Consider the following 25026-nt stretch of genomic DNA (forward strand, 5'->3'; position numbering starts at 1 on the left):
TCATGTTATAGTTGTTTACCCTTCTCATTTACCCTCTGGAAGTTGTATTTGGAGTGATTTGTGCATGTTTGAGCAATCTTTAATCGCTTATTTTCAAGATGCCCTATTGCCGATTCACCCATTTTCACCACCACTGGCATACGTCCACTACTCTCTACTTACTTTGTTCTCCAATTTTATTTTTAATTGGCGGTATATGCAGGATTCAGCAAATTAAAAACAAATGAAAAAGAATCAGCTACTCAGAAGTCAGTGGACTTGATTTTTTATTAAGTTGTTTTAGATGAGTATTGCAATTTAAAATGAGTAAATGATAACATAATGATCCACAGGTGTCGTAGATTATAACTATGTAGCAAACACAAGCACATAAGAATGAAGGAGCAGTGCAAGAAACTCAAATATTCAAATAATTTCATATTGTCAACATAAACCTTTTGTCACATTTAGAATTGGATTTGTCACAGTGGGAAAGTAACCAGAACTTTTACTGAAGAATATTTTCACTCAAGTAAATTTACTCAAAAATGTAACTGAGTCTGTGCTTTAGTAAAATTCTCTTTAGTCCATTCTCTTTAGTCACATTGTTTGAGTCCTGCACGGCGTAGCACTGTCTGGATTCTGAAGTCATCGCATCTAATCAGAAAAGAGATCTTGCCTATTATCTTCTCACCAAAATCGAAACGAACTTCAGAGTGCAAATTGGCAGCATTTATACAGTCATTGCTCTAAGCCATTTCTAAAATTGAAATAGTTGCCAGATTAAAAATGGAACAAAGTTGAATCAAAGTTGCATCGTCCCATCTGTCATCAACGCCCATCCTCCCGAGAAAACTTTTTGTGTGCTTGAAGTTGTGAGTCAGATGCTGTCTTTTTCCTGAAACTGACAGAAAACCAACAGAAACCATGAATATATTTGCAAATGCTTAAATTAGCAATAGAGTGGAAAGGCGTTGTTATACATATTTACTTATGTTATAAAATACGCAGGTTATTGAAGTTTGGGTGAATGCAGACAGCTATAGAACTAACTAATGATCTCATTGGATTGTATAAAGTGTGTGCGTGGATTAAGTACGTATGGGCCCCAAATGAATGGCCCTGTGCCCAATTTCTTTCCACATATATTTGAACAAAATGTCTCTTGCCCCAGCACTCGGTTGCAAGGGCACTCATATCAGTGTTGATGGAATTAAATGCAATTTCCCATAGGAACCCCAGGACCTGAAAAGTGAAATAGTGAAAAAGTGAAAAACTACAATAGATATCCGAGCCATTTGTGCTGTGCAAGCAGAGCATAAATCTTGGTTCTATCTCCTTGCATGCCAAAGTTATGAGCGTTTTCAGCGTTTATTGCCGTAAATGCTTTTTCAGCGCCTGAAAAGATCTATTATATCAACTCTATAATCCTAGCATATAAGTAAACAGTGTTTCCATACATTGTGGGTGTTTCTCAAGTGAAAATGAGTAGATTTCAGCCCCAAGGTCAATGGTAAGTAGAGTGGTGCTGCAAAGGACAGTCATATCTGTTTCGATGGATATTGTTTAAGCAGGTCTTGATGTCAATATAAGTCCACTGTGTGCTGTCTGCATCTAATAAGAGTCAGCAAAACTCCACACTGCTTTCTGAGAGTTGTGAAAAGCACTTATAAACTTATTGCGGTGAATAATTAGGATGTTCCAAATGCATAAGGTAAGTGAGCAACAACTTTGGACGACTGTGAACTGCTTATAATGAACTAGTTTTTCAAGTTTTTAAGACAATAAAAATCAGGCACAGCACCTTTAACAGACATGTCTGGTGAAAAGGTGACGCCTAAACCTCATTTGGTGTATGCAATAACAAAAAAAAACAAAACCTGCCAACGTAGCTTTGTGGATTTTTTTGATTATTTTGTTTTAGCTGTTCAGTACAACTTTTTCAGTCCTGCACACAGAGTTGGGGATATGCATTTTTTTAACCATTGGAACCCAATGACTATGTACTATTGATATAGATTAATGCATCAACCAATATCACAATATTGATACTGTTGTGATAAAGACCTATTGCAAATATATTTTGTTGTTCGCAATAAAAATCCTGTGCCCTATTTTTGTTTCTATATATTTGAGCAAAATGTGTCCACCCAGTACAGATATTTTGAATAAATATTTCTTGAGGACGTTTTATTGTCAGATAATCAGGATGTGTGTGTTAGCATGTTAATTGTTGTTAACTTTAACTTTGGTCTCAGACAGTTTACTGAAGAGAGCTCATAAACTCATTGTGGTGAATAATTAGGATGTTTGGAAAGCATAAGGTAAGATTGTTTTAAATGAACTAGTTGTGTTTTTTACATTTTTAAGAGCACCTTTAAATGAATATGTTCCAGTTACATGCCATGGACAACTTCAGAGGAGACCAATTTTATATAAACTTTTATGAATGATTAAAGATCCTACATTACACAACATGGATTCTTGTGAGCTTTTAGCCATGTTGTAATGCTGTTACCAACTCAAAAACATATCTGGAGTTGTGTTTTGTTTCATTCACACATTTGAGTAACCCTGGTTTATTATTCTGACTTCATCTCCAAAGCTCAAATTACCTTATGATGTCATATACTGGTATTTTCAAGTCAACAGTTACTTTTTACCTTACAGATACCTTACCTAGTTAAGTAGGGATTAGCACTTCCGGGACTGATCCTTATTCAAATGATTCTAGCGATGGTGTATGGAGTTTAAAAACATAGTGAAGAACTTTTTGTATTACCACATGACATTACAAAGTGGAATACAGTGTTTTCTATTTGAGGTAAGAAATCACTGTAAATATGTAGAATTTGTGTGTTAAACAGTGTGAAGGATGTTTTAGATGGGGAAACAACACTGTAACATAGATCAGAAAATAGCGTAATATGTGCTGTTTCAATAAATAAACAAACGTCAACATACTGTACATGTCTGTTCTAATACAAATTCATGCTTTTGTAAGTTTGCCACAAAGAGCTCTTGGATGTATTATTCTCTAGACTAAACCGTGTGTTTTTTCCTCTGGAGTGCACCTGTTGCATTATATATGTGGTCACTCAGCATTGCAGCCCTCTCACTAGAGCCCACGTGTAACTGGATTCTCACACAAAGAACACAAGACACAATCAAACTCAATGCGTTACCGTGGAGATGGTTGGAAGCGCTGAGCCAGTGTGTCTTCCACTGCAGCGCGGATGTCGGTTTTCTGCAACATATTCAAGTATAAATTGTATAGTTATATCTCTAATCTACTTTCTTACAAGTACTAAAATACTACTCAAAGTACCGATCAATTATAAAAAGCATTTTAAATTGTACTTTCATAAAACACTTTATCAATGAAATTGTGTAAAACTGCATGATTTTGTTTTAATCCGTAATCTGCATGTTCCCTGAGCTCTGTCCAGTTAGTCTTGGTGGAAGGTAACTAAGTACAAGTAGTAAAGTACTATACTTAAGCATAATTTTTAGGTATCTGTACTTTACTTAAGTACATTTTACAGTGGATACTTTTTACTTTTACTTCACTACATTTGAGAGCTGGTATCTCTACATTCTACTCCACTACATTTTTGAACTGGACTGAAAAGTAGAAAGTACTTTTCATATGATTTGAGAGGTTATTTTTTGTGGTAACATCCTGAATAAAGTTTCTGAGTTCAAGCTTCAGCTTTGAGCAAACATAAATAAATACACAAAATTCACATGAAAAATTTACGAATTGATTTGTATTGTTACTGTTGACCAAAATATGTATCATTTTTAATCAGTATCACTACATTTAACACTTTAACAGATACTTGAAATACTTTTACTTTTTACTCTTAAAGTACATTTTTAGATGGGTACTTTAGTAATTCCTTAAATAAATTTTTTCATGTGATACTTTTACTTGAGTAACTTTTTACCTCTGTATCTGTACTTTTACTTGAATAACAAAACTGAGTACTTCATCCACCACTGCCAATCAGAGCAGGCAGTGCTGTTATAAGCACCGTACAGCAAGAAGCAGAGACAACCATGCATTGGGAAAATCGGGACCTGTACGCAGTAAGTCCAATGACTTAAAATGTAATGAAGTACATGCAATTACCTGCTAGAATTATTCTCAACTACATGTAAAAGTTCATGTTTAAAAATCGACTCCAAAAGGTACCATTACTCAAGAATCTACTCAAGTACAGTAACTTAGGTATTTGTAATTAGTTATTTTCCACTCATGCTAATCATGTTTATGCTAACTTTTAACTAAGTACAGAATTTGGTATGAAGTGCAAAAGATCGAAAAGTTAACTGGTTAGATAGGTGTTTCTTTAGTAAGATTCACTGCTCTGAAAATTTCCTGAATGTCTCTCTACACTCTCTACCCCCATTCTATGTTCTATGCAGCTAGCAGGTTAACTATGTCAAGTTACATATACAGTCTATGCTTTTAACATATAAATACTGAAAAATATCAAATCTTCAGGTAACTCACTTGTTTACTCACTCACTACTCCTTTCTGCTGTTGTCCCATATAAATCGTTATAATATAAACAAACTGATCAATTTAGATTAGTCGATTAAGACACCATCAACCGATACAAATAAGGGACTACAACCCTATAAATATCACAGTATTTCACCAATGTGCTACTGGTCCTAGCTATTTTTTGAGAAACCCACACATGGTCATGGTCAGCAAAACCTTCAAGGCACTCAAAGCGCTGTAGGTCAAGGAACCAGTCACACACACATTCATACACCAGTGTACGCAGACACTGGAGGCGATTTGGGTTTAGGGTCTTGCCCAGAATGTCTGTGTAATCCCTCAGTCATCCAGGTCTGATCCATTGTTAAAGCCAAAGTTAAATCTGTCAACTGGACAAAATGTTGTAGGAGTGAAGATGTTTCGCTGCTCATCCAAGTTCAGTTAGTCAGTTCTGGTGAGATTGCTGTTGGACACTAACTTATATCGATCTGAAGGGAGAAGCTAACTACACTGAAACTGGAAACAGCTTTTGTAGTCTACTACATTCAGTGTAGTGAAGAGCGCAGTGAGCGTTACATTGGGGAAACTGAACAGACACTCCATGAGAGAATGTATCAACACCGTCGTGAGAGCGCCTCTGGACCCCAGTCCGCCCTACATTCCTATCTCAAAGCCACTAACCACCACTTTGAAGACAGTGAGGTACAGATCTTAGCCAGAAGAAATGGTTTGAGAGGGGTGTTAAGGAAGCGATTTTATTAGGGAAGACAATGCTTCCTTGAACATGAATAGGGGCCTTAGACATAATCTGTCCCCATCTATAGCTCCATCCTCAGACTCAAAACAAACAAAGGAAACAAAGAGAAAAACAGAGCTCACCAGGATGCAAATAGGTGTAAAAACACCCATTAAGAATTGTATGAATATGTTAAGTATGTCTCAGGCACAGTGCACACTTAATGTAGCTCAATAGACCTAGCCTACACACAGAAACTGTAAACAAAAACTGTTTCAAGTTTCAGTATGGTGAGCTCCTCCTTTCAGATAGGTATAAAGCAGTGTCCCCCAGCAATCTGACCAGAACTGAATAAGCAGCTTGGATGAGCAGCAAAACGTCTTCACTCCTACAACTTTTTGTCTAGCTGACAGATTTAACTTTGGCTTTTACTATGTCTTGCCCAAGGATACAATTACAAAATTCATCTTTAGGACCTGGAATCGCACCACCAATCTGTGGGTCAGTGGATCTACCCATGATGTTTTTGCCGAGAGTGAGATTCAGACCACCAACCTTCGGATCAGTGGGCTCTACCAACTGAGCTGCAGTCACCATTTAATGAGAAATTGTTATTTGACACTATACAACTGTACAGCTCAATCAATGGACCATTAATCATAAAACGCAGCTGCAGACCTTGTCTCCCTGCTGTTCCTGATTGTTATTGACAATTGCCTTTCACATTTGTGCATTGCTGGCAATATTACACAACTGTGTAATTGATATTTTGTGACAGCTCAAAATCAAGACAAATACCTTCACTCCTTGGGGAAATGAACAAGTGGTCAGTTGTGCTACTTAAGTAAAAGTACAGATAGTGGAGCAAAATCACATAAAAAAATCAATTTCTATTAGTTTATCTATAAGTAAAAGGATTGAAGTACCCATTTAAAAATGTACCTAGAGAGCAAATACTCAAAGTATTTCACACAGGTCTTATAAGGTTTCAAATGTTTTTTTGGTGTTTTTTTTTCAATCAGATACTCATTTCAAATTGTTGATTTTTTTTTTCTTTTCTCAAATATTTATTCTATCAGTTGTGCCATTACCAACAAAGGCCAGTTTGTAGCTTTGTGGGTCCCGAATTGATAAATACTAGTTGGGTACATGCATTTAACATTGTATTTGCTGCCATAGCAATTTCCAATTTAAAACAAAGTATGATATCTTTTGAATGGGAAAGAGTTCTCAAAATGTTGCATATAACAGGAAGCTGAAACTCATGAATGTAACTATATGGGAGAATTAATGATCTACAAATGTCGAACCTTATCATGATTTGTAAGGGATTGGGCATAATAATCTTACGAAATTAATTCAACTGACAATGATCACATCTTGACTTTGAATAATGGCCCCACATTCTGACACCATCGCTCATACACACCGAAAAAGAAGACATTGAACTTTATGTCAGTTTAATTTCACATGGATAGGCTCAGTAATTACAAAGATATTAAAGGTAGAGTATGCAACTTTCTGGAGGTGGCATGTCACCTGTATGATGCTATGAAAATATAAAGTTAAACCATACATTAGAACATTCTCCATGGAGATAGATTTCATGCCATACTCCATCCATCCATTTTCTTCCGCTTATCCGGGGCCAGGTCGTGGGGGCAGTAGTCTAAGCAGAGAATCCCAGACTTCCCTCACCCCAGACACGTCCTCCAGCTCTGCCGGTGTGGCACCCCAAAGTGTTCCCAGGCCAGCCGAGAGACATAGTCCCTCCAGCCTGTCCTGGGTCTTCCCCGGGCCTCCTCCCAGGGGGGACATGTCTGGAACACCTCCCTAGGGAGGCGTCCAAGGGGCATCCGGAAAAGATACCCGAGCCACCTCAGCTGGCTCCTCTCGACGTGTAGGAGCAGCGGCTCTATTCCGAGCTCATTCATGCCATACTTTAGAAAATTATAGCCAAAAGAACAGCATTTCCATGGAAACAAGCAGGAGGAGTCAGGTTTATGGAGATAAGAGCCTCATAGTAAGGACACATGTTTTTCAAGTTTATCAGTGCAACAACAAATATATATTTTGGTCTATTTTTTGGCTAAAAGTTACATATTGTAGTTTTAACCATAAACCAGGTAAAGTTGGTAAAGTATGACATTAAACTTATCATCATGGGAACAAGCAGGTGCTGCCACAAGCCTAAGATGAAGGTCAGATCTGTGGAAAGGAGACATATTATTGCTCACAATTCTAACTTCGTATTATTCCAGGCAATGCAGTAACATCACCATAGAAACACGCAGGTGGCAGAATAGTGACATAGCGCACCTTTAAATCAGAGACAAAAAACTGCTGCGCTATCTCTCACTCAGGCACAACACCGTCACAGTTACCCATGCATATTTAATACAACAACTGAATTTATTTAGCATTCAAATTAGCATAACATCGAATGACAGACGCATATCCAGTGAGTTGTACTGCACTCCCATTTTAAAACCCTCCAACTTAATAAAAATCTCACTTTTGTCTAAGCTGAGACCTGCTGTACCTGCATAAGGCACAATATAACTGTACCTTGATTTGCATGTTGCTGAGTAAAGCGTCCTGGTTTAGACTCTGGTTGTAGTACCATCCCCAGCCCACACCGCCTACGTAGCTGTCCCGTGACCTGTGGGGAAGGGTGTGGGGGGCGGCTCTCCACAGGTAACCCAGGTCCCCCGTGGCCTCCGAGGACCCTCCGCCTTCTCCGATGTACTGGGGGAAGTCGCAAAGCCGTGGTCTGTAGTCGCCAACTCCATCTGGGCCTGGGAGGAAAAAACATTTGCCAGTTTCTTTATAATGTTCTTTCTTTATCTTTATTTATCCAGGGAGAGCCCAAACAAATAAGTGCATAAGTCAATTTGAAACATTAAAACAGGTGCAGGTGTGAGTGTAAATGTTTGTTACCAGATTATTAAATTGTATTTGTGGCACCAAAGTATCAATATATTATAGTATAATCCATTTTTGTGAGGCAAAACAGCCCAAAGTCCATTTTCCCAGTTTCTCAGTTCTGGTGCAGCTGGTCCTTAGAGTTGTACAATCATGATATCTTGTTTTTAAAGTTCCCGTATCAAAGCTCAACAAGCAAGTGAGATATTCAGGCAGCCTATGAAGTAGTCCCTTATAAATACATTTCATACAGTGTCGTTCTTTTCTGACAGATAACGACAGCCAAATTACTTTTTCAAAGAGTGTACAGTGAGGGGTTTTACATTCATCGCCTGTGAACACAAGAGCTGAGTGAAAGAGGTTTCAAAGTAGAGGCTGAAGTCTGCATGTGTTATATTTCCATAATCCAGTACAGAATGGTTGTTTGAACAGGTTGCTTTGCTTTATATGTGTCGGTTCCTCAGTCATCCAGGTGTGTTCCATGGCACAAGAGTTTTTAAACAAGAATTTAAAAACTATAAAAATGTCACATGGAATTTCAATATACAATTGAAGGAATAATGTTTTTGGTGGTCAGTACTTATCGTGGGTACTTTTTCTTTACAGTGGTGGGATATTTTTGGTTATTTTTTGCAATATGATCAGTTTTGTGTTGTAGAAAGTTGAATAAATAACTTAATTAATAACTAATTTTTTAAGTGTTGCATTCTGCTTTTTTGTTATTTCAACTCAGGTTTTTAATATTGTACATTTAGTACTGTTTTTTGGGGGATAAATCTGCTTCATAGTTTGGTTTCAATACTATCATTTATCGTCTATATGTACTTCAGCAATATTTCAAAATGTATTATCATGACAGGCCCATATTTGATTGATAAAGTCAAATTTTTAAACATATTTAACTAGTGTAAACAGCTTCTGGACATATGGACAACAACAGAAGAGGACGCCCACACACACCTTAATTAGTCCAAATAAAACATGATTTAGGTTTAGGTTGATTAGTAAATATGTAATTAATTAGGTAGTTACTAAACCTGAATTGCTCATAATAAAAGGATTTGCTCACTATGAATTAATTAAAAGTACAGATACTGGAGCAAAAAATACTCAAGTAAAAGTATCAAATGAAAGCTTAGAAATGTAGTATTTTGCGCAGATTTTGACGTCTTACAAAGCTTCAGATGCAATGTTTTTATAAAGATTTGTGCAGAATTTTGTTCAAACTACAAACATGTTAAAGATAAACCTCTCAGCCTTTTCACTAGGTCTCAAACAATAATAAAAAATACGTTTAAAAGTCAGTCTTGTTCAAAATGTAGTGCAGTAGAAAGTAGAAAGTACAGTTACCTTCTCCGAAATGTAGTGAAATAAAGCGTATCCACTTTAAAACTGACTCAAGTCTTAAATCTTTGTTCATGCTGTATAAAACCTATTAAAATGTAGTTATAATTATAAAGTGTTACCATTTTTTGCTGTAATACAAGAATGCTGTAAATATGCAAAACAGTTTTACCACCAGTGCCTGGGCTGGTTTGGCAGACGATGGTGAATTATACTAGCTTGCACTTTGGCAGTTTGGTGCGGACTTATAACAAGGACAAGTATTAATATAATGCAGAACAAAATAACAAGCATAGTAAAATAAAATATCAAGACTGAAATGAAATAGACCAGTTTTATGCTTCACGACACTGACCTACACCAATATAATTTTTAATTAACTACTGCATATTTTATGTTACAGTGATATGCTTTGAATTAAAACTATGCAGTAAAAGTTACAATTCTGCACCACACTCAAAATTTCAAGTACAACTTCTAAGTTACGTATGTTGTACATCGTGAACCTACTCATATTATTATCATTATAAATATCCATTAGAAATACATCAGACTTTAAAGGTTTCATACGAGTCTGGTGAAGGTGTATGGAGTTTAAAAACACAGTGGAGAACTTCCTGCATTAACACATGACATCACAAGGTGGAACAGAGTGTTTCCTTTTTGAAAGAAGAACTCTTAAATATGCAGGGTGTGTTAAACATGTGTGAATGAAACAAAAACACAACTCCAGGTATGTTTTTGATGAGGAAACTAGATTATAAAATAGATCAGAAAATAGCATAATATGGGCCCTTTAAAGTACATGACAGGTTGGAATATTAATTTCACTAAAACAAACTTAAGATCATTATATTACAAACTTTACCAGAAATTCTGCCTAGTTTTTTCCCCTCAATCTATTATTTATGTAAAGTTTATAATTCTACTTCCTGGTTGGACACGGGCAGCAGATATGACATACCACAGAGGTAATTCTATAACTGCTACTTGGCAACCATAATATAAACAACCAAAACCTGTCTAAATTTCACAATAATTATGATAAGACAGATAAAAATAAATCAACACCTTTATTTTATTAAATGGAGGTATAAACTACAAAAAAATCCTTTCCGAGTGTCTAAACTGTCTCTGTATTTTGGATGGAACTTTTGGCATTGATGACAAAGGTAGAAGCATTTAAGAACTTCCTCTACTTTTCTTTTCAACTTTTCTTCAAAAACTATTACTTAAATAATGTATATGATAAATATTTATCACAGGTACTATCCTACCAAACCATGGAATAATTAGAAAAACATGAAAACCTGTCATATTTACTTTAACTTAGCAAAAGGCCTTCATTAAAAAAAAGAAGCAAAAAACATACATTCCATGATCTAAAGTTTCATTCTGCTCCCTTATTTCAGAATATGCAATGGATTACTAAACAGTGGTATATTTGCAGGTTACAGTACCATTGTGTGTCTATTTGCTGCAAAAATGGCTAGTCCATATTAAAGGTCCTATATTACGCAATTTTCTGATTTATGTTATAATCTTTCCTTATTAAAACAGACCTGGAGCTGTGTTTTGTTTCATTCAAACATGTTTAACACACAAACCCTCCATATTTGGGCTGAGTTCTTGCAAACAGAAAACACTTGTGATGTCATGTGGTAATACAGGAAGTGCTCCACTGTGTTTTTAAACTCCAATTGAACAAAAGTTAAAACATAACTGTTAACTTGAAAACTACTGCTTCATGACATCACAAGGTGGAACAGAGCATTTCAGGCTTTGGAGATGTAGACAGCCTAATAATAAAGAGTTACTCAAACATGTGTGAAAGAAACAAAAAAAAAATAAATAAATAAAAAATACTTTAGCTATGTTTTAGATGAGGTAACAGTATTATAACATGGTTTAAAACTCACAAGAATAAATGTTGTGTAATATAGGATCTTCAAGCATTGTACATAGCGCAATGCATTTGATTAAGTTGACCTATCTCTATCAACTACTCTACAAGCAACACACATTTTTCATTCTATCTTTTATACAAAGGCTATGATTTACTATTTAAACCCTGCAAAGGCTGTCCACTGCAACTTGTATATCCTTGGTTCCAAAATACATATGATTTCAAATTTGCACCAATTGACATTATTACAGAGCATTAACGAACCTCAAAAGTTGCAATTTTTTAAGGACCGTATTTTCCTCCACAAACAACAAAATACCTTGTCTTATTCTGCATTAAAACAGCTAACCCTGTAGTTTAGATCTGTACAAATATGCTTTCAAATACAGGTAATTCTTGTATTAGTTTATCAGTTCTTATTTCAGTTTTTTTGTCAATTCTCTTGGGCAAGTTTAAAATGTGAACTTTGAACAGAGTCCTACTATTAAAACATAAATCACAAATCTAATCTAATCTAACTGCAATTCTTGTCTGAAAAATCGAAATGAGAATTTTTTACGAAATCGTTCAGCCCTAGCAGGTATGCAGTAAATAAGTACCCATGATAGAAAGGCATAGCCCATATGTTTTATCCATACCTGTAAAAATAATCCTCTGGCCATAGTGCTGTGCATCCCTGTTGTTTGTCATCTCTCCTATCGCAGTACAAGTATTAACACATATAGCAGTGTATCCGTGGTTTACTGATAACATGAGCCCGGTAGCTTGCTCAGGTCACAGGGTCACAGGTGGTTGCCATGGAGTCCTCCCTCATGGTCTAGAAACAAACAACTTCTGCCGCTCAACTGTGCCCACATGGTTATATATTTGATCTGGATGAGTCATGCTTCACCTGTTGAAATAATAAGGTTAATGTTATTACAATAGATAAACTTAACATTCATTGATGATAATAATATGCGTATGTGTATGCATGTGCTTAAAGGGGTCATATTATGTAATTGGACGTTTGACATGTGTTTCGGTGGTGTTTGCTCATCATTAGCGTACTCAAAGTTGTATTTTGATTCGTATATATTTGAGTAATGTGATGTTATGGCATTTGAGACTTGAGTGCTCAGATCATTCCTGTTTTCACCTACTCCCTATCCCCACCCACAGGTCACCCACAAAATTGTAAAATTCTGATTCAAATCTAAAATATTAATATCCTATTAAGATGATAAAATATGCTATATAAAATATTTATACCCAAATTGTGGCTTTGCACTTTGTTTAGCATACTCTCTTTTGTGGTATTCAGAAAATGAAGGAAATGAAAACTATCATTACTACAATGCTCTAATGCTATGTATTTAAGTACATATACTTGTTCCACCTTGCTTCCAGTGCCAGTGTACAGTGGTGTATGTGTGAGTGGATGAAATAAAACAATGTTTTCAAGTGAATACTGGGTGTAGAATGTAACTTGTTTTTGGAGATGTGAAAAGTGCTATAATAGTTGTAGAAGGTAGGGAATTTTAGTAAGACATGCCTGTCATTTGCTCAGAGGAGGACAATTGTGGTCTCCAAGAAAAATCGGAGGCTCAATAGTTACCTTGTTGACCAGTTTGTGTGTGTGTGTGAGAGAGAGAGAGAGAGAGAGAGAGAGAGATTCATTGGTGGTGTTCAGAGGAAATATAAGATTTATAGATATTTGATAAGGCCATAGTTCAACTAAACGATTAACTGAGAAAATACAATTCACCACATTAGGCCTGGCTGGTTCCCATAAGTCTGTTGAACTTTATATTTTAGGTCTATTAAATATTTCTATTTAAATATGTGTGTGTGATATATTTTGTTCGGTAGTGATGTTTTTTGAGACATCCTAGAATCGGTTCTTTATAAGTTGCACTTTTTGGTCACTAGGTGGAGTCAGATGACCGTCTGGCCACGTCGCGTCTCCTCCCCGTTCCAAAGCAGTTTTTTGTTCCAGGACTCGCCCATGAGACGTCCCCCTGTGACCAAATCTCAATCAAGTTACACACCAGCACACCCGGAACGGAAACGCAAACATATGTGTTTCCCAATAAGAGAGGCCCATGTCTGCAGTGTGTGACGATCATTTTGACAACAATAGCCTATGTAATTAAATGCAGCAATTAATGGAAATATATATTGTACCAATAAAAATAGATACCAACATAAATAATATGGCTATTAAAAAATGTAATTTATGTTATTCATTTTTGTGTGAACTGCAGCAGCTGCATTCTTGACTGCACATAAAGACAAAGCATTTTACAAAACATATGAAATACAAAACAAAACTTGACTTTACACTAGAAACCATATGCATCCAGGATACCTTTTTGAGAGCATCTCTTATTGTGAAAACCCAGGACGGATGCGCAGGTTTTCAGCCTGCGCGCTTTGACAGTGGCGTGTCAGTCACCATGGTGGCACACAACAGAGTGGAGCGGCGGACCTACCTTCTCTATTAGCCACATTAAAATGCTTATGTAAAGCATACTGTAAACAAGCGGACTGGGGTTTACCTCTAATTATGGACTACGGGCTGACAGTGACTGGATAACAGCTCTCCCTCTGCCTACTTTCTGTTTCCTGGCTCCTCCATGGAATTCTTTCCGTCGCTAGAATGCTGAAGAGACAAGGAATGGCTTTGATGAACAGTGCCTTGCACAGAGGGACACTTTTAACAATAAGGAAATAATACGAACAAAGTACCAGAAGACTGTATTTTATCGGAGTTCACCCTCTGTGGGCGTTCACAGAGGACCAGAGTTTGAGCCGGGACGCACAGGAGCCAGACTCACAGCCCGGGGAGAGCGCGCGGCTGTCGGGCTCGCGTCGTGGCCTGCCTGGCTCGGGGGCACTCCCAGCTTTATCCGCTAGTCCCAGTGCACAGGACGGGGACATCTTCGGACCTTAACTGCATTCCCCAATCCTCCTGGATATTCTTACACCGCCACATAACAGGATAAGTGTCCCATTCGCCCTGCCGCCGGACTCTTCCCACACAATGGCGTCCTATGTGGATAACAGTTTTCGGCAGGCTGTGATGCTCAATCCGGCTGATCGGACGCAACAGGTCAGATAAAGCCGCTAATTTTCTCTTCCCTCGTCTCCATTTGTACCTGTTATATCACACTGCCTGCTGGCCATTTGGTTGTCAGTTATCTCATCGTAATAACCTCCATGCTAAACACAGTTGGAGCGTTTTGGACGTGCAACTGTTGCCTGCACGGTCCTTGTGGCTACATCCCGCTAAGCCTCTATCAGCCGAGATAATCGTGGCTACTTACCAGAAGAACTGTACTACTATGAGATATATGCGGTCAACCATAACACTATTGTCTGTTTAGCATTTAAATTGTTATTTCCCGACTATAACACTGGAATTTGCAAACGGAAAAGTTCTCTCTGATAAGTAAAGGCGCGGACTATGAGAAAACAGACTTAAGCTAATTTGGCTAATTGCTAGTAAACATTAGCTATACGCATTAGTGCGAGCTTATTATTGGGCTTTTTGCTGGACTGTATGCATATGCGTGTTGTCTGGGGCCCTCGGACTGTCACTTGGCTAATTCTGCGGGCTGTGGTTGTTATTCTTGGGGCATGTACTGTACAATCACACCGCTAGTCCTATTTGTGTGTGGCAATTCTAACTGTGCAGACTTAAACACATGCAAATTCTACTGGAGCACTACTATTGGTTGGTATATCATTCATTTACGCGCTGCCACCGTTTGAATAGAGGCCGCTTTACCAAGGGTTTTACGCACAATGGACGATCAATAGGCCACCACTTAAACCCCCCAGGCTCCAGTTATGGTGACACAGTAGTCTACCAAGCTATTATGGCACAGCTTGTTACCCATAGGCTCACACAATCTGCTTGTGCAACTAATTTGTGTATGTGACCGGTGTCCTCATGGCTGTGGAGGGCAGGAAGAATATTGGAATCTGGAAGCAGTCAGTGTTTAGTGACTGTAAACACTCCATCAACAAGTCAGATTGCCTATGGGGAGCTCTAAGCTATTGATTTCTGCCTGCTCACTGGGGATTGGCTCGGAGTAGGGCTAATTTTGCAGTGTTAATAACATCTGAATAACTAAGTCAACTTATTGAATTTGAGGAATGTGGCCGGTGGGCTCTGACATGTAGCATCTGGTTTGGTATGAATGCAAATGTTCAAAATTGGATAACAGTTTGCTAGTAGGAGTGTGATTTTTTTTTAGACTATTCATTTACACTAAAAATGTGTTAGCAGCTCAGTTCCACCCTTAGCCTGGATTTGGGGAAAGTAATAATGAAAAGTTTATAATAATCTACTTTTAATAGCTTTAATAAAGCATGAATAAAGACCTATTTCATAAGAAACAAATAGTTTATTAATAATGATTCAGTCTTAGTAACTACACAATGAATATGCTTACCTCTAACCCTAACCTTTTAATTAAAGGAGCAGAATAGTAACTTTTTGGAGGTGGCACGTCACCTGTATGATTCCATGGAGAAAGTTAAAACCATACTATGGAACATTTTCCATGGATATGAGTAAATTGTATGTCATACTGCAGAACAATATAGCCAAAGAAACGACAACAAGGAAACAAGCAGGCTCCTTTAGGCTAAGTAAGAGCCAGGTTTGCGGAGATGCAAGCCCACTCCAAGTAAAGGCACACATTTTCCCAAGTTTTTCAATGGCTGAATCATTCTTAATAAACTATTTTTTATTAAATCTTTATTCATGCTTTATTAAGACTAATTAAGATATAGTTATTTTAAATTGTAACAGTTGTACTAATAACACAAATCAGTACATTTCTTTTGTTTCTCAGCTAATGTTGTCATTTAAACACATTTTTCCTTTGTATTATCAATGACTTCTTAGTACTTTACTACTATATTTTTTCTCTTTCACCTATGAATAGCTGCACTTTTCCCAGGCTTCCTTTCTCAGACATCCTAAGTCGGTGGCGGCTCACACAGTTTACCCTAATGGTTTTGTCATAGCCCTTGTCAGGATTAGCCAACGGTTAGAGGGATCTGTCCTTATCGCTCAGAACTGACCGCACCACTGGGACTTGACCCCTTGGCTAACCCCATTGTCACATGGTCACTTAAATAACCCACCGTTTGACAGCTTGTGACCTCCCCGCCTGCTCAGATTGGTCAGTTGCATTATTTTTACAGTAGCATAGTGTGCTGAACACTTAAGGATGACAATAGAGTGGCTATCATTTGTACAGAAGGCCAATGGACTTCATGGTGGGGCTGAACGATTACATGTATTGCAATTGAGATTAGATTAGATAGGATTATGTTCAAAGTTCACATTTTGACCATATCCAGAAGAATTTACAAAAAGAGTGAAATTAACCTATTAACAAACTGGTAAGGCTGTAGTCAACTGAAAAGTCAACTTGGTCAACTAAAAAAAGACATGTCCTGCTGATTGATTAGTTGAATAAAAAACGGGGTGTGGCAAAAGCTCTCAAAATTATTACGTATACTTTTATGTATCTGACCCCAACTGTACTCACAACACTACAACTACACGGGAGTTCCTGCAAAAACAACTTTTTATGCAGAAAAAAGTATTAGGAAACAACATAATAACATATAAACTTGTTGAGTTTAATCTGCCTTTTTATGTATGAATGCCAAAAAATACCAAATTTTCAGCTAACTCACTCACTTTTCCTTTCTGCTGATATAAATAGAAATTAGTCCACTAATACAAGTTTTGCTCAACTAAGCCACTATTGGCCGATTAAGGGACTTAAGCCCTACAAACTAGTACATTACATATTTTTCCGGAAATGCTTTATGATTGGTCAGTTTTGACATTAATTGAATGATCTACTGCTACTTACATTCATTTATATGAGACTTGCTTCTGATTTAGTCATATGATTGTCCTTCACTGTCTCCTCTTCAGTGCCTTTCAGTTCAAATCACCGTAAAGGGCATCCACGTTATTTGATTTACAGACGCAATCCAATATCCAGTAAAATATAGCTTGCCTCAGCCTTGGCATAGGTTTTGACAGTAAGTATATTCTATGTTTAGGTCTTTGTATGCTAAACCTGCCCTCACAATGCAGAGTTGAAGGTTTAGCATTCTTTGTTTCCCCCACGTAGCATGCGGTTGGGCAGACGTGTCTACTTCTCAGGCCAGGTGGTGAAGCTAAAGGCCACAATGAGCACTTCTGCGCAGCGACCTGTTTTTCTGCCGCACTCTGTCATTGCAAGGACAACCTGGTTGCTTTGCACTACTTCCACACTACGGGAGATTTAGCAAGGAATTAGGACTAAACTGGGACTAAAGATGAACCTAAACTTGGAGTAGGCTAGGACTAAACCAGGACTAGAATAGGGCCAAACCAAGTCTTCATTCAGGACTAAACTGGGCTTAAACAAGGACCCAGTAAGTTGTACAAAGTTTTGCAAAAACTATGAAAATATATTCATGATCTATTAGGTAAAGTGGCTCTACCAGATTTTTGCCCCTGGATGTAGTTGAGCAAAATTTGTTGTCCCAGTAATTTTATTGTAAAAGCAGTTTTTACTTTAAAAAGTAAACTGTGCTGTCTACATCTAATAATAAAGTGTTCTTACCTCCGAGAATTTTCATTAGCATTACTGTGACTGCTCTGCTCTGGCCTCTGAAAGTTGTGAAACATGCTTATAAACTCATCATAGTGGATGTTTAGGATGCTAGGAATACAGTAGGAGAAGAACCACTTAAAATAAAGTAGTTCTGTGGCCAACTTTAATTTTCTTCCATTGAGTACTGTGAGGTGAGCATTCAAATCTAACCTGACACTGTTGTTCTGTCCTTGAGCAAGACACCTCACCCAAATTGTCCACTCCAGTCAAGTGTATGGCTGTTTCTGGCAAGAAGAGCAACTGACATAAGAAACTAATTGACTGTTTGGAAAAACCTTTCCCCCCAAGGCTGTGGAGAGAAAAAGTAGGAGATGGAGGGGATGAGGAGGCTGATGGATCTGCTGCTGAAGTGGAGATTGGTACATGAAGGCTGCATTGAAATTACAGAAAGAAGTAGAGGGAGAGATGATACTTTTTGATATTGACTTGATATGTGAGGGTGGTTGGGCTAGGAAACAAAACCATGATTGAAAGCAGATGATAGCAGAAACTTCCTGTTGGCTATTTGTTTCAAGTTCATGTACTATAACACTCATTCTAAGTAAACTAATTGCTTCTCCAAATATACCATAACTGGGTGTGGTTTAGCATAGATGTCACAAGTAGCGTCTAAATGTCGTGTTTCTTAATGACTTCATAAGATTAGCAGTCGTATGATGTGTTTAGCAGGTCTTCTGATGCTCTACAACAATAGAGGCGGAGAGGAAGCAGTGAAAGATGAGTGCGGACATCCTGCTGTGCTTAAACAGGAAGAGGAAGAGCGCCAGGAAACGTTTTGAACTGACCAGGAAGAATAGTCCCTTTCCCCTCCATGTGTTTAGTTATTTAGGAAAGACACCTATTGTTTGGTCGCGTTTTCCTATTTATGGTGATTTTTATGGTAGATGAGGTTCAGGATTGTACTCAAGTAAAAGTACTGTACTACTTATGCAATTACCTTTACTATCACCCCTAATGGCTACTTTTATTAACTTAATACTACTGGTTTTCAAAGGCAAATTATTCATTCCAGTTGTGAAGAGGACCTTTCCCCATTCAAAAGATAGAATATTTTGAATTGTGTTATTCCTATAGCAACGAAGAGACGTTCCCATGCCAGACCATTCAAACCAGGAAGACATCTTTATGCCTGAAACCCATGAATATTGGCACACAGCGGGAGTTGCATCGGCTCCAATGCAAGTAATTTTATTCCTGTCACTAATACTACTGTAGATTATATGATTGCGTTTAGTTCTTCTTTCCCCAGCAAGAAATACTTGTTCATGCAGGCACAGTTCTTCCTCTTAACATGTTTGAAATGTGATGTTATAAAACTAAAGATTGAAACAATAGCTGTGTTATATCAAGTAGTAAAGACGATTTGAGTGTTTAGACATGGCTGAGCGCCGCCTAATGACATCATCTTGTGGAACAACACATTTTAAACTTCTGTGAAAAGAGCCATGAGTGAACCATTAATGAAAAGCATGCATGAAACAAAATTAAACTCCAGGAGTGCTTTTCAAAATCGTTTTACTTAACACAATTGAAAGCTTTAAAAGTGAGTATATTACGAGATAGGCCTTTCAAGTTAGAAAATGTATTACAGTAGCATTAGAAAGAACTTTAAAAATCTAAGCAAGTTACAGTTATGTCATCAAAACTGTTGATGTCAAAAGCCCAGTCTACAGCTTGTGCTAAAAATAGTCCAGACTGGTGTCACATATGCTGTAATGCTGTCATTTTCCCAGGCTGCGCTAATTGTCCAAAATTCCCATAGTCCGACCAAGTGTAAACCCAGCAGCCTCGGAGTTTCCTCACTAAACTCTGCGTGATGTCACTTGTTATTGCAGGGTTGGAAGTAGTGGAGGCCATAGCGGTTACACACAGTTTGGTCGCAGTGACGTATCGCTCCCCATGCAGTCTAAATACATGGGCTGCTCTGGATGAGGGGAAAAGAAACTAAACACAAATGAATGAGACCTACGCTGGCGTCTGGTTGGTTTGAATGGGGCTTTTGATACAGCAGCTTGTCTCAGTGTGGTATGGGGAGGCTCAAATATCAACTGGTCTGGAAGCTTCTCTGTGTTCCTGGAAATAGTATACCAAATAGTTAGAGAAGTTATGAGTAGGCTTTCGTGTGTAGTTTTATGACCATATAAACATGATCATGACAAGACAACATTTCCTTATGCACGCTGTAAAGTCATATTCATAACTTATTAAAACGTAACAATATTGAGTACCTATTACCTATTGATTTAGTGTGATTGTGCATTGGCTGTGCATTCAAATTTTAACTGGTCTGGTGCTTTTGTAGTCCTGGTTTAGTCGAAGTCCATGTTTGTTTAGTTTAGGGTTTAGTCATATGTTTGATGTGGGGTGTAGTTTTCAACCAGTTCATTTAAAAATAACTTGAAATGATTATATTCACATTGTTTAGACGATACCACGGTCTCAACATTATAATATTGGTAAAGTAACACGTACCCATAGACTGCATTGCCAAATATAAGTTCCCCATACTGATGTGGGAGATAACTCTACAAATGTCCGTCTTGACCAACCTTTGTGTAATTGTCACAGTCACATTTTTAGATAGCGCTTTTCCACCTTGAAGGCACTAAAACTGTTTTACATCAAGGAACCACTCACCCATTCACACACATATTCATGCACAAGTGTATACAGACATTGAGGGTGAGGTAGGTTAAGTGTCTTGCCCAAGGACACAATGATAGCATTCATCTGTGGAAGATAAAATTGCACCGCTAACCTGTGGGTCAGTAACTGCTCTACTAATGAAATCTACATCGAAAGCGGGACTTGAACTGTCAACCTTCTTATTAATGGACAAACACTCTTCCAATAAGAGGAAAGAAATGAATCTTATCAAACCATGATATCACCTGGTACAGTAAATGTATGACATCATATTTAACGCTTGTCAAAAAATGTTTTTCAGTTTTCTTACTAAATTTAGTTGGGTAATTTCTGTATCTGAGGCGCGTGATCTGTCTCAGAATCTAATAACACAAGTCCAATTCAGTCGTTGAACGCACCAGTGATATTGAAGAATGTTACACACACAGGGGTTCTTTGACTTCATGAATCATCATTTTACAGAAGCACAACATTTCCACTATGTCAGTCCAGCTTTATTAAAAGTAAGAATGTGGAATTCAAACTTAATATAGAGGAGCTATTTCTGCTGCAGTACAGTATATCCGATTGGAAATTTAATATGGATGTTTTGCATGTTGAGGTCGAAGTGACATCGGAGAAGAGATATCCCTTGTTGAGATTGTGTCGTCATGCAAAACAGAAGATAACTGCTAGCCACAGGGAAAGTTTATTATTCCTGTACATTCTTAAAGGCCTTGATTGATTTTTTTCCCAAACGTTGTCTTATCCCAGTACAGATATGTTGCAAGCAGCTCTCAAGGTCAAAATAGGTCAGCTGTTTACTGTCAGCATCTAATTAGAAAGTGCTTTATTGTCTGATAATCAGGAAGTGCATGTTAGCACTCTAGTCATTGTTAGAATTACTGTGATGGCTAAAGTCTGCCCTGATTTCTAAAAGTTGTGAAAATAGCTAAAAAAAACTCATGACTGTGAATAAATTACATACAGTAATTGAGCAATAACTTTGAACCACTGCAAACCATTTAAAATGAACTAGTTCTGGTTTTTACATTTTAAGACGGTAAAAATCAGGCACAGCACCTTTACGTTTGTGGCGAAAGTAGTTTTGAATTTTTTCGTTGACCTAAGCTGTCTCCATAGTTGCTTACTTTGCACTTTTCTTTGCCACACTTTCTATTGTCAAACTTTTATATTGAGGTCTTACCCCTGGTCGTACATACCAACAGTGCTTTGATCAGTTCGGCTGAACTACTTTCTTAAAGTATCCTTTTGTTTGCTTATCTGGAATGAGCCGTGAACCTCTTGGCCCTCCTCTTGGGACTATCCTTTTGTAATTTTAGTTATCTTAAGTACTGCTGAGGTTACATTGTCTTTGTCTTGTCAGATTCTTGAGGCTGTTCCATTTTCATTTATGCCAAGTTGTATCTTAAGTCATCCTTTAGGTCACTTTATGGAGCACATTATATTACTGTCATAAAAACAAAAAGAACAGAACTAGTTCATTTTAAATGGTTTGCAGTGGTTCAGAGTCATTCCTCACTTACCGTATGTATTATGAATATGCAAATTATTCACAGTGATGAGTCAGGGACTCAAGGACTTTTCACAACTCTCAGAGACCAGTGCAGAGTTTTGTCGTGACAGCAAAGCTAACAACAACTAGCATGCTAATACACACTTCTGGATTCTCAAACACTAAAATGAAAATTTGATGCAGACAGCACACATCTGACTTATTTTGACCTCAAGAGCTGCTTACAATATATATCCGCACTGGGGTAACACATGTTTTGCTCAAATAAATGAATATAAAATTCAAATAGTACAGAAAGAAATTAAAGAAAATTCTCTACGAATGTAAAGGTGCTGTAAAAACATTAAATAATTAATTCTAAACGGTTTGCAACAGTCAATTTTGCTGGTTAATCAATTAATTCATCTTGATACCCAGATACTAATTTATACTAAAAACTTAGAGTACCATTACAAATAAAAACACTGTATTATCTCATTGTACTGAACCTTTTGTTTAGTATCCATGTCAAGTTTTAAACTTTAGTATCATGATATATCCATCTAATATAGAACATGTATACATGAGTTTAAACACATAATTTCTTTCTGATCTGAAGGACTTGTGAGGACGTTTCTCCATTCAGAAGACATAATATTTTGTTTTGAATTGCTTAATTGCTATTACCATGGAGGACAGTTGCCATATCTTGAAACACTTGAATAGGCCATCATTTGTGGGATGACACTTATATTGTTAATACACTTTAACCCAGGTCGCAGCTATTTCAAACTTTTTATAGTCTTTTTCATGAATTCTGTCAGGTGATTCATTTTTTTGAGTGTGGTGGGCCTGTCTAGTAGTGAGTAATGTCGATGATATAGTCATGCTGAATGGAGCCACTAAATTACACACAATATGATATCAGTGCCATGTTTCTTATCCCACATTCCAGGGGATATGTTTTAAGGCAGAGCAAAACACATCTAAAGTCAAGGCCCGGCAGATTCCATTGGGTCTCCATTGGAACTCATTCACCGCACTCTTTACATAACCAAGCCACAGACCCACTTGGACGCGGCTACATGGGCTTAGAGAATAAACCATTCCTGACGTGCAATATTTACATGACCGCTATTGGGTTACTGTGCGTGCAATGGCGGCCACTGAGAGCCCCATACCACTTAAGGAATCTGGAAATTTTACTGTATGGAAAAAGTGATACATATGTTAGTACTACTATGACAAAATAGTGCCCCAAGATGGAAGAAGATTAGAGAAAGGGGATGGTGGGGGGGTGATGGTGATGGAGTAAACTCGTTACTCAATACTGGTTCCGACACCACAGTGATTAAAAAAACAACAACAAAAAACACAACTCTTTCTGTATTTTCAACGTTAAATAATAGTACTTTCTTTTACATTACCCTGTGGTGTTATATCTGTGTAATCCCTCAGTTTTTCAGGTAGCTATTGAGGAAAGGTTATTTTCTATCATTTTTAGTATCAATACCTAAGATTATAAGGTATTGGTATAAGATTTGATAGTAGTTTTAGTATCGATTAGTATTTGAATTTCGATACTTTTGACAACCCTAGTAGATGATATAGACAAAAATTAATATTCATGTCTACCCAATGGTTGAACTTTGCACAAAAAGTGAATGAACTATAATTACTACAAAAATGCTGAATTTCATTCCTTTTTTTAAAAAAAGTTTACACCGCAAGTTTCTGTTCCTTTTTTTACAGCTTTAAAATTATTATTTTTTTGTCCGAACACCCAACAATTACGATATTATTATTAATTCTTTGAAATATCTCCGATCTCTAATTGAGGGCTGCACAATATAACCAAAAGTGAAATATGCTAATGCTAAAACTATAAACTATGCAGCATCTTAACCAATCATTGCATTCACTTCAACGTGGCCCCCCAACTTTTAATAAATTTTGTACATTAAGTTTGAAGCTAAACAAGAGCCCTTGCTGGTTTAGCACAGTGCTTAATCCTGTGCATAATCCTCCCTCTTGGTGGACTGCTGTGGCATGGCGTTGATCAGATGAGAGCAGATTAATTTGTGAGATTAGAGGTCTCCAAATCTAAGTACGCTAATATGGAACACGGCTAATACGTGTTTACACTGCACTACGAACAATGGCCTCCCTGGGATGAAAGGGTTGGGACTTGGGAAAGATTTCTGGCAAGCTGATGTATAAATTGTGCCATTGTCCTTGGAGCAATTTTGTAAGCATTGCTGTGTTTTATGCAAGTCACTATTCTGTTGTAGAACAAATTGAAGTAGAGGAAGAAAAGGCATTAGGCTGGAGTTCTGCCGAAGACGTTTATGGTCTGGCTATGCTTCTGTTGTAGGGAGTATTATACCTCTGATGATGTAGGTGACGATAACAAGAACTGCGGTGGTATTGTGGCTTTTACACCTGAGCGATGGTGAGGTATTCAAATACCTTCTCAACTTACAGTTAATAACAACAATTTTAAGACAATATTCATATGCAATGCAGTCACAAAATGATTTCTTTAAATAATATTAGTAACACGTACAGTACAATAGTATTTGTACTGTATCACCAGAATGTTGAAAAAGCAATTTATCCATAATGTTCTCCTCTAGATTGTAGTTGCTTTAAGTATTTAAAAAAGTTGTTTGAACATTGAACTTATTTATAACATTAAAATGAAATTATTAATATCTGGAATATTTTTAAACTGTCAGCAACTTTAATCATTATCGTGATATTATCCTTTATCGCAATAATGTTGGCCATGATAATCGTAA

The 25026-nt window shown here is 37.3% G+C and overlaps 2 protein-coding genes across 12 annotated transcripts in view; one reads left to right on the forward strand and one right to left on the reverse strand.

The window, feature by feature from the left end:
* Positions 1–259: 259 nt before the first annotated feature.
* LOC117377915 (uncharacterized protein C4orf45 homolog) lies at positions 260–12099 on the reverse strand. The gene is made up of 4 exons (XM_033974438.2): positions 12043–12099; positions 7798–8027; positions 3165–3226; positions 260–883 (listed from the first exon to the last, which is right to left on the reverse strand). Exons 1-4 carry the CDS (start codon positions 12092–12094, stop codon positions 811–813), a joined length of 417 nt encoding a protein of 138 aa, XP_033830329.1. The 5' UTR covers positions 12095–12099; the 3' UTR covers positions 260–810.
* A 1739-nt stretch (positions 12100–13838) lies between these two features.
* The window catches only part of rapgef2b (Rap guanine nucleotide exchange factor 2b), a 168649-nt gene continuing 157461 nt past the window's right edge, over positions 13839–25026 (forward strand). For all 11 annotated transcript variants that reach the window (XM_055225054.1, XM_033973486.2, XM_055225048.1 and 8 more), the window contains exon 1: positions 13839–14498. In XM_055225054.1, coding sequence (XP_055081029.1) covers positions 14430–14498 — 69 coding nt within the window. In that variant the 5' untranslated portion in view covers positions 13839–14429. The remainder of the gene's footprint in view (positions 14499–25026) is intronic.

This window comes from Periophthalmus magnuspinnatus, chromosome 10 (genome assembly GCF_009829125.3).
Source record: "Periophthalmus magnuspinnatus isolate fPerMag1 chromosome 10, fPerMag1.2.pri, whole genome shotgun sequence".
NCBI lineage: Eukaryota > Metazoa > Chordata > Actinopteri > Gobiiformes > Gobiidae > Periophthalmus > Periophthalmus magnuspinnatus.

Bases quoted from the DNA above. Each gene is read 5' to 3' on its own strand.
- LOC117377915 (XM_033974438.2), bottom strand. From the start codon at position 12,094: ATGACAAACAACAGGGATGCACAGCACTATGGCCAGAGGATTATTTTT. The intron at 3,227-7,797 runs GTACAGTTATAT...AATATGTTGCAG, and splicing joins TCAGCAACATGCAAATCAAG to AAAACCGACATCCGCGCTGC. The intron at 884-3,164 runs GTAACGCATTGA...GTTTTCTGTCAG, and splicing joins CGCTTCCAACCATCTCCACG to TTTCAGGAAAAAGACAGCAT.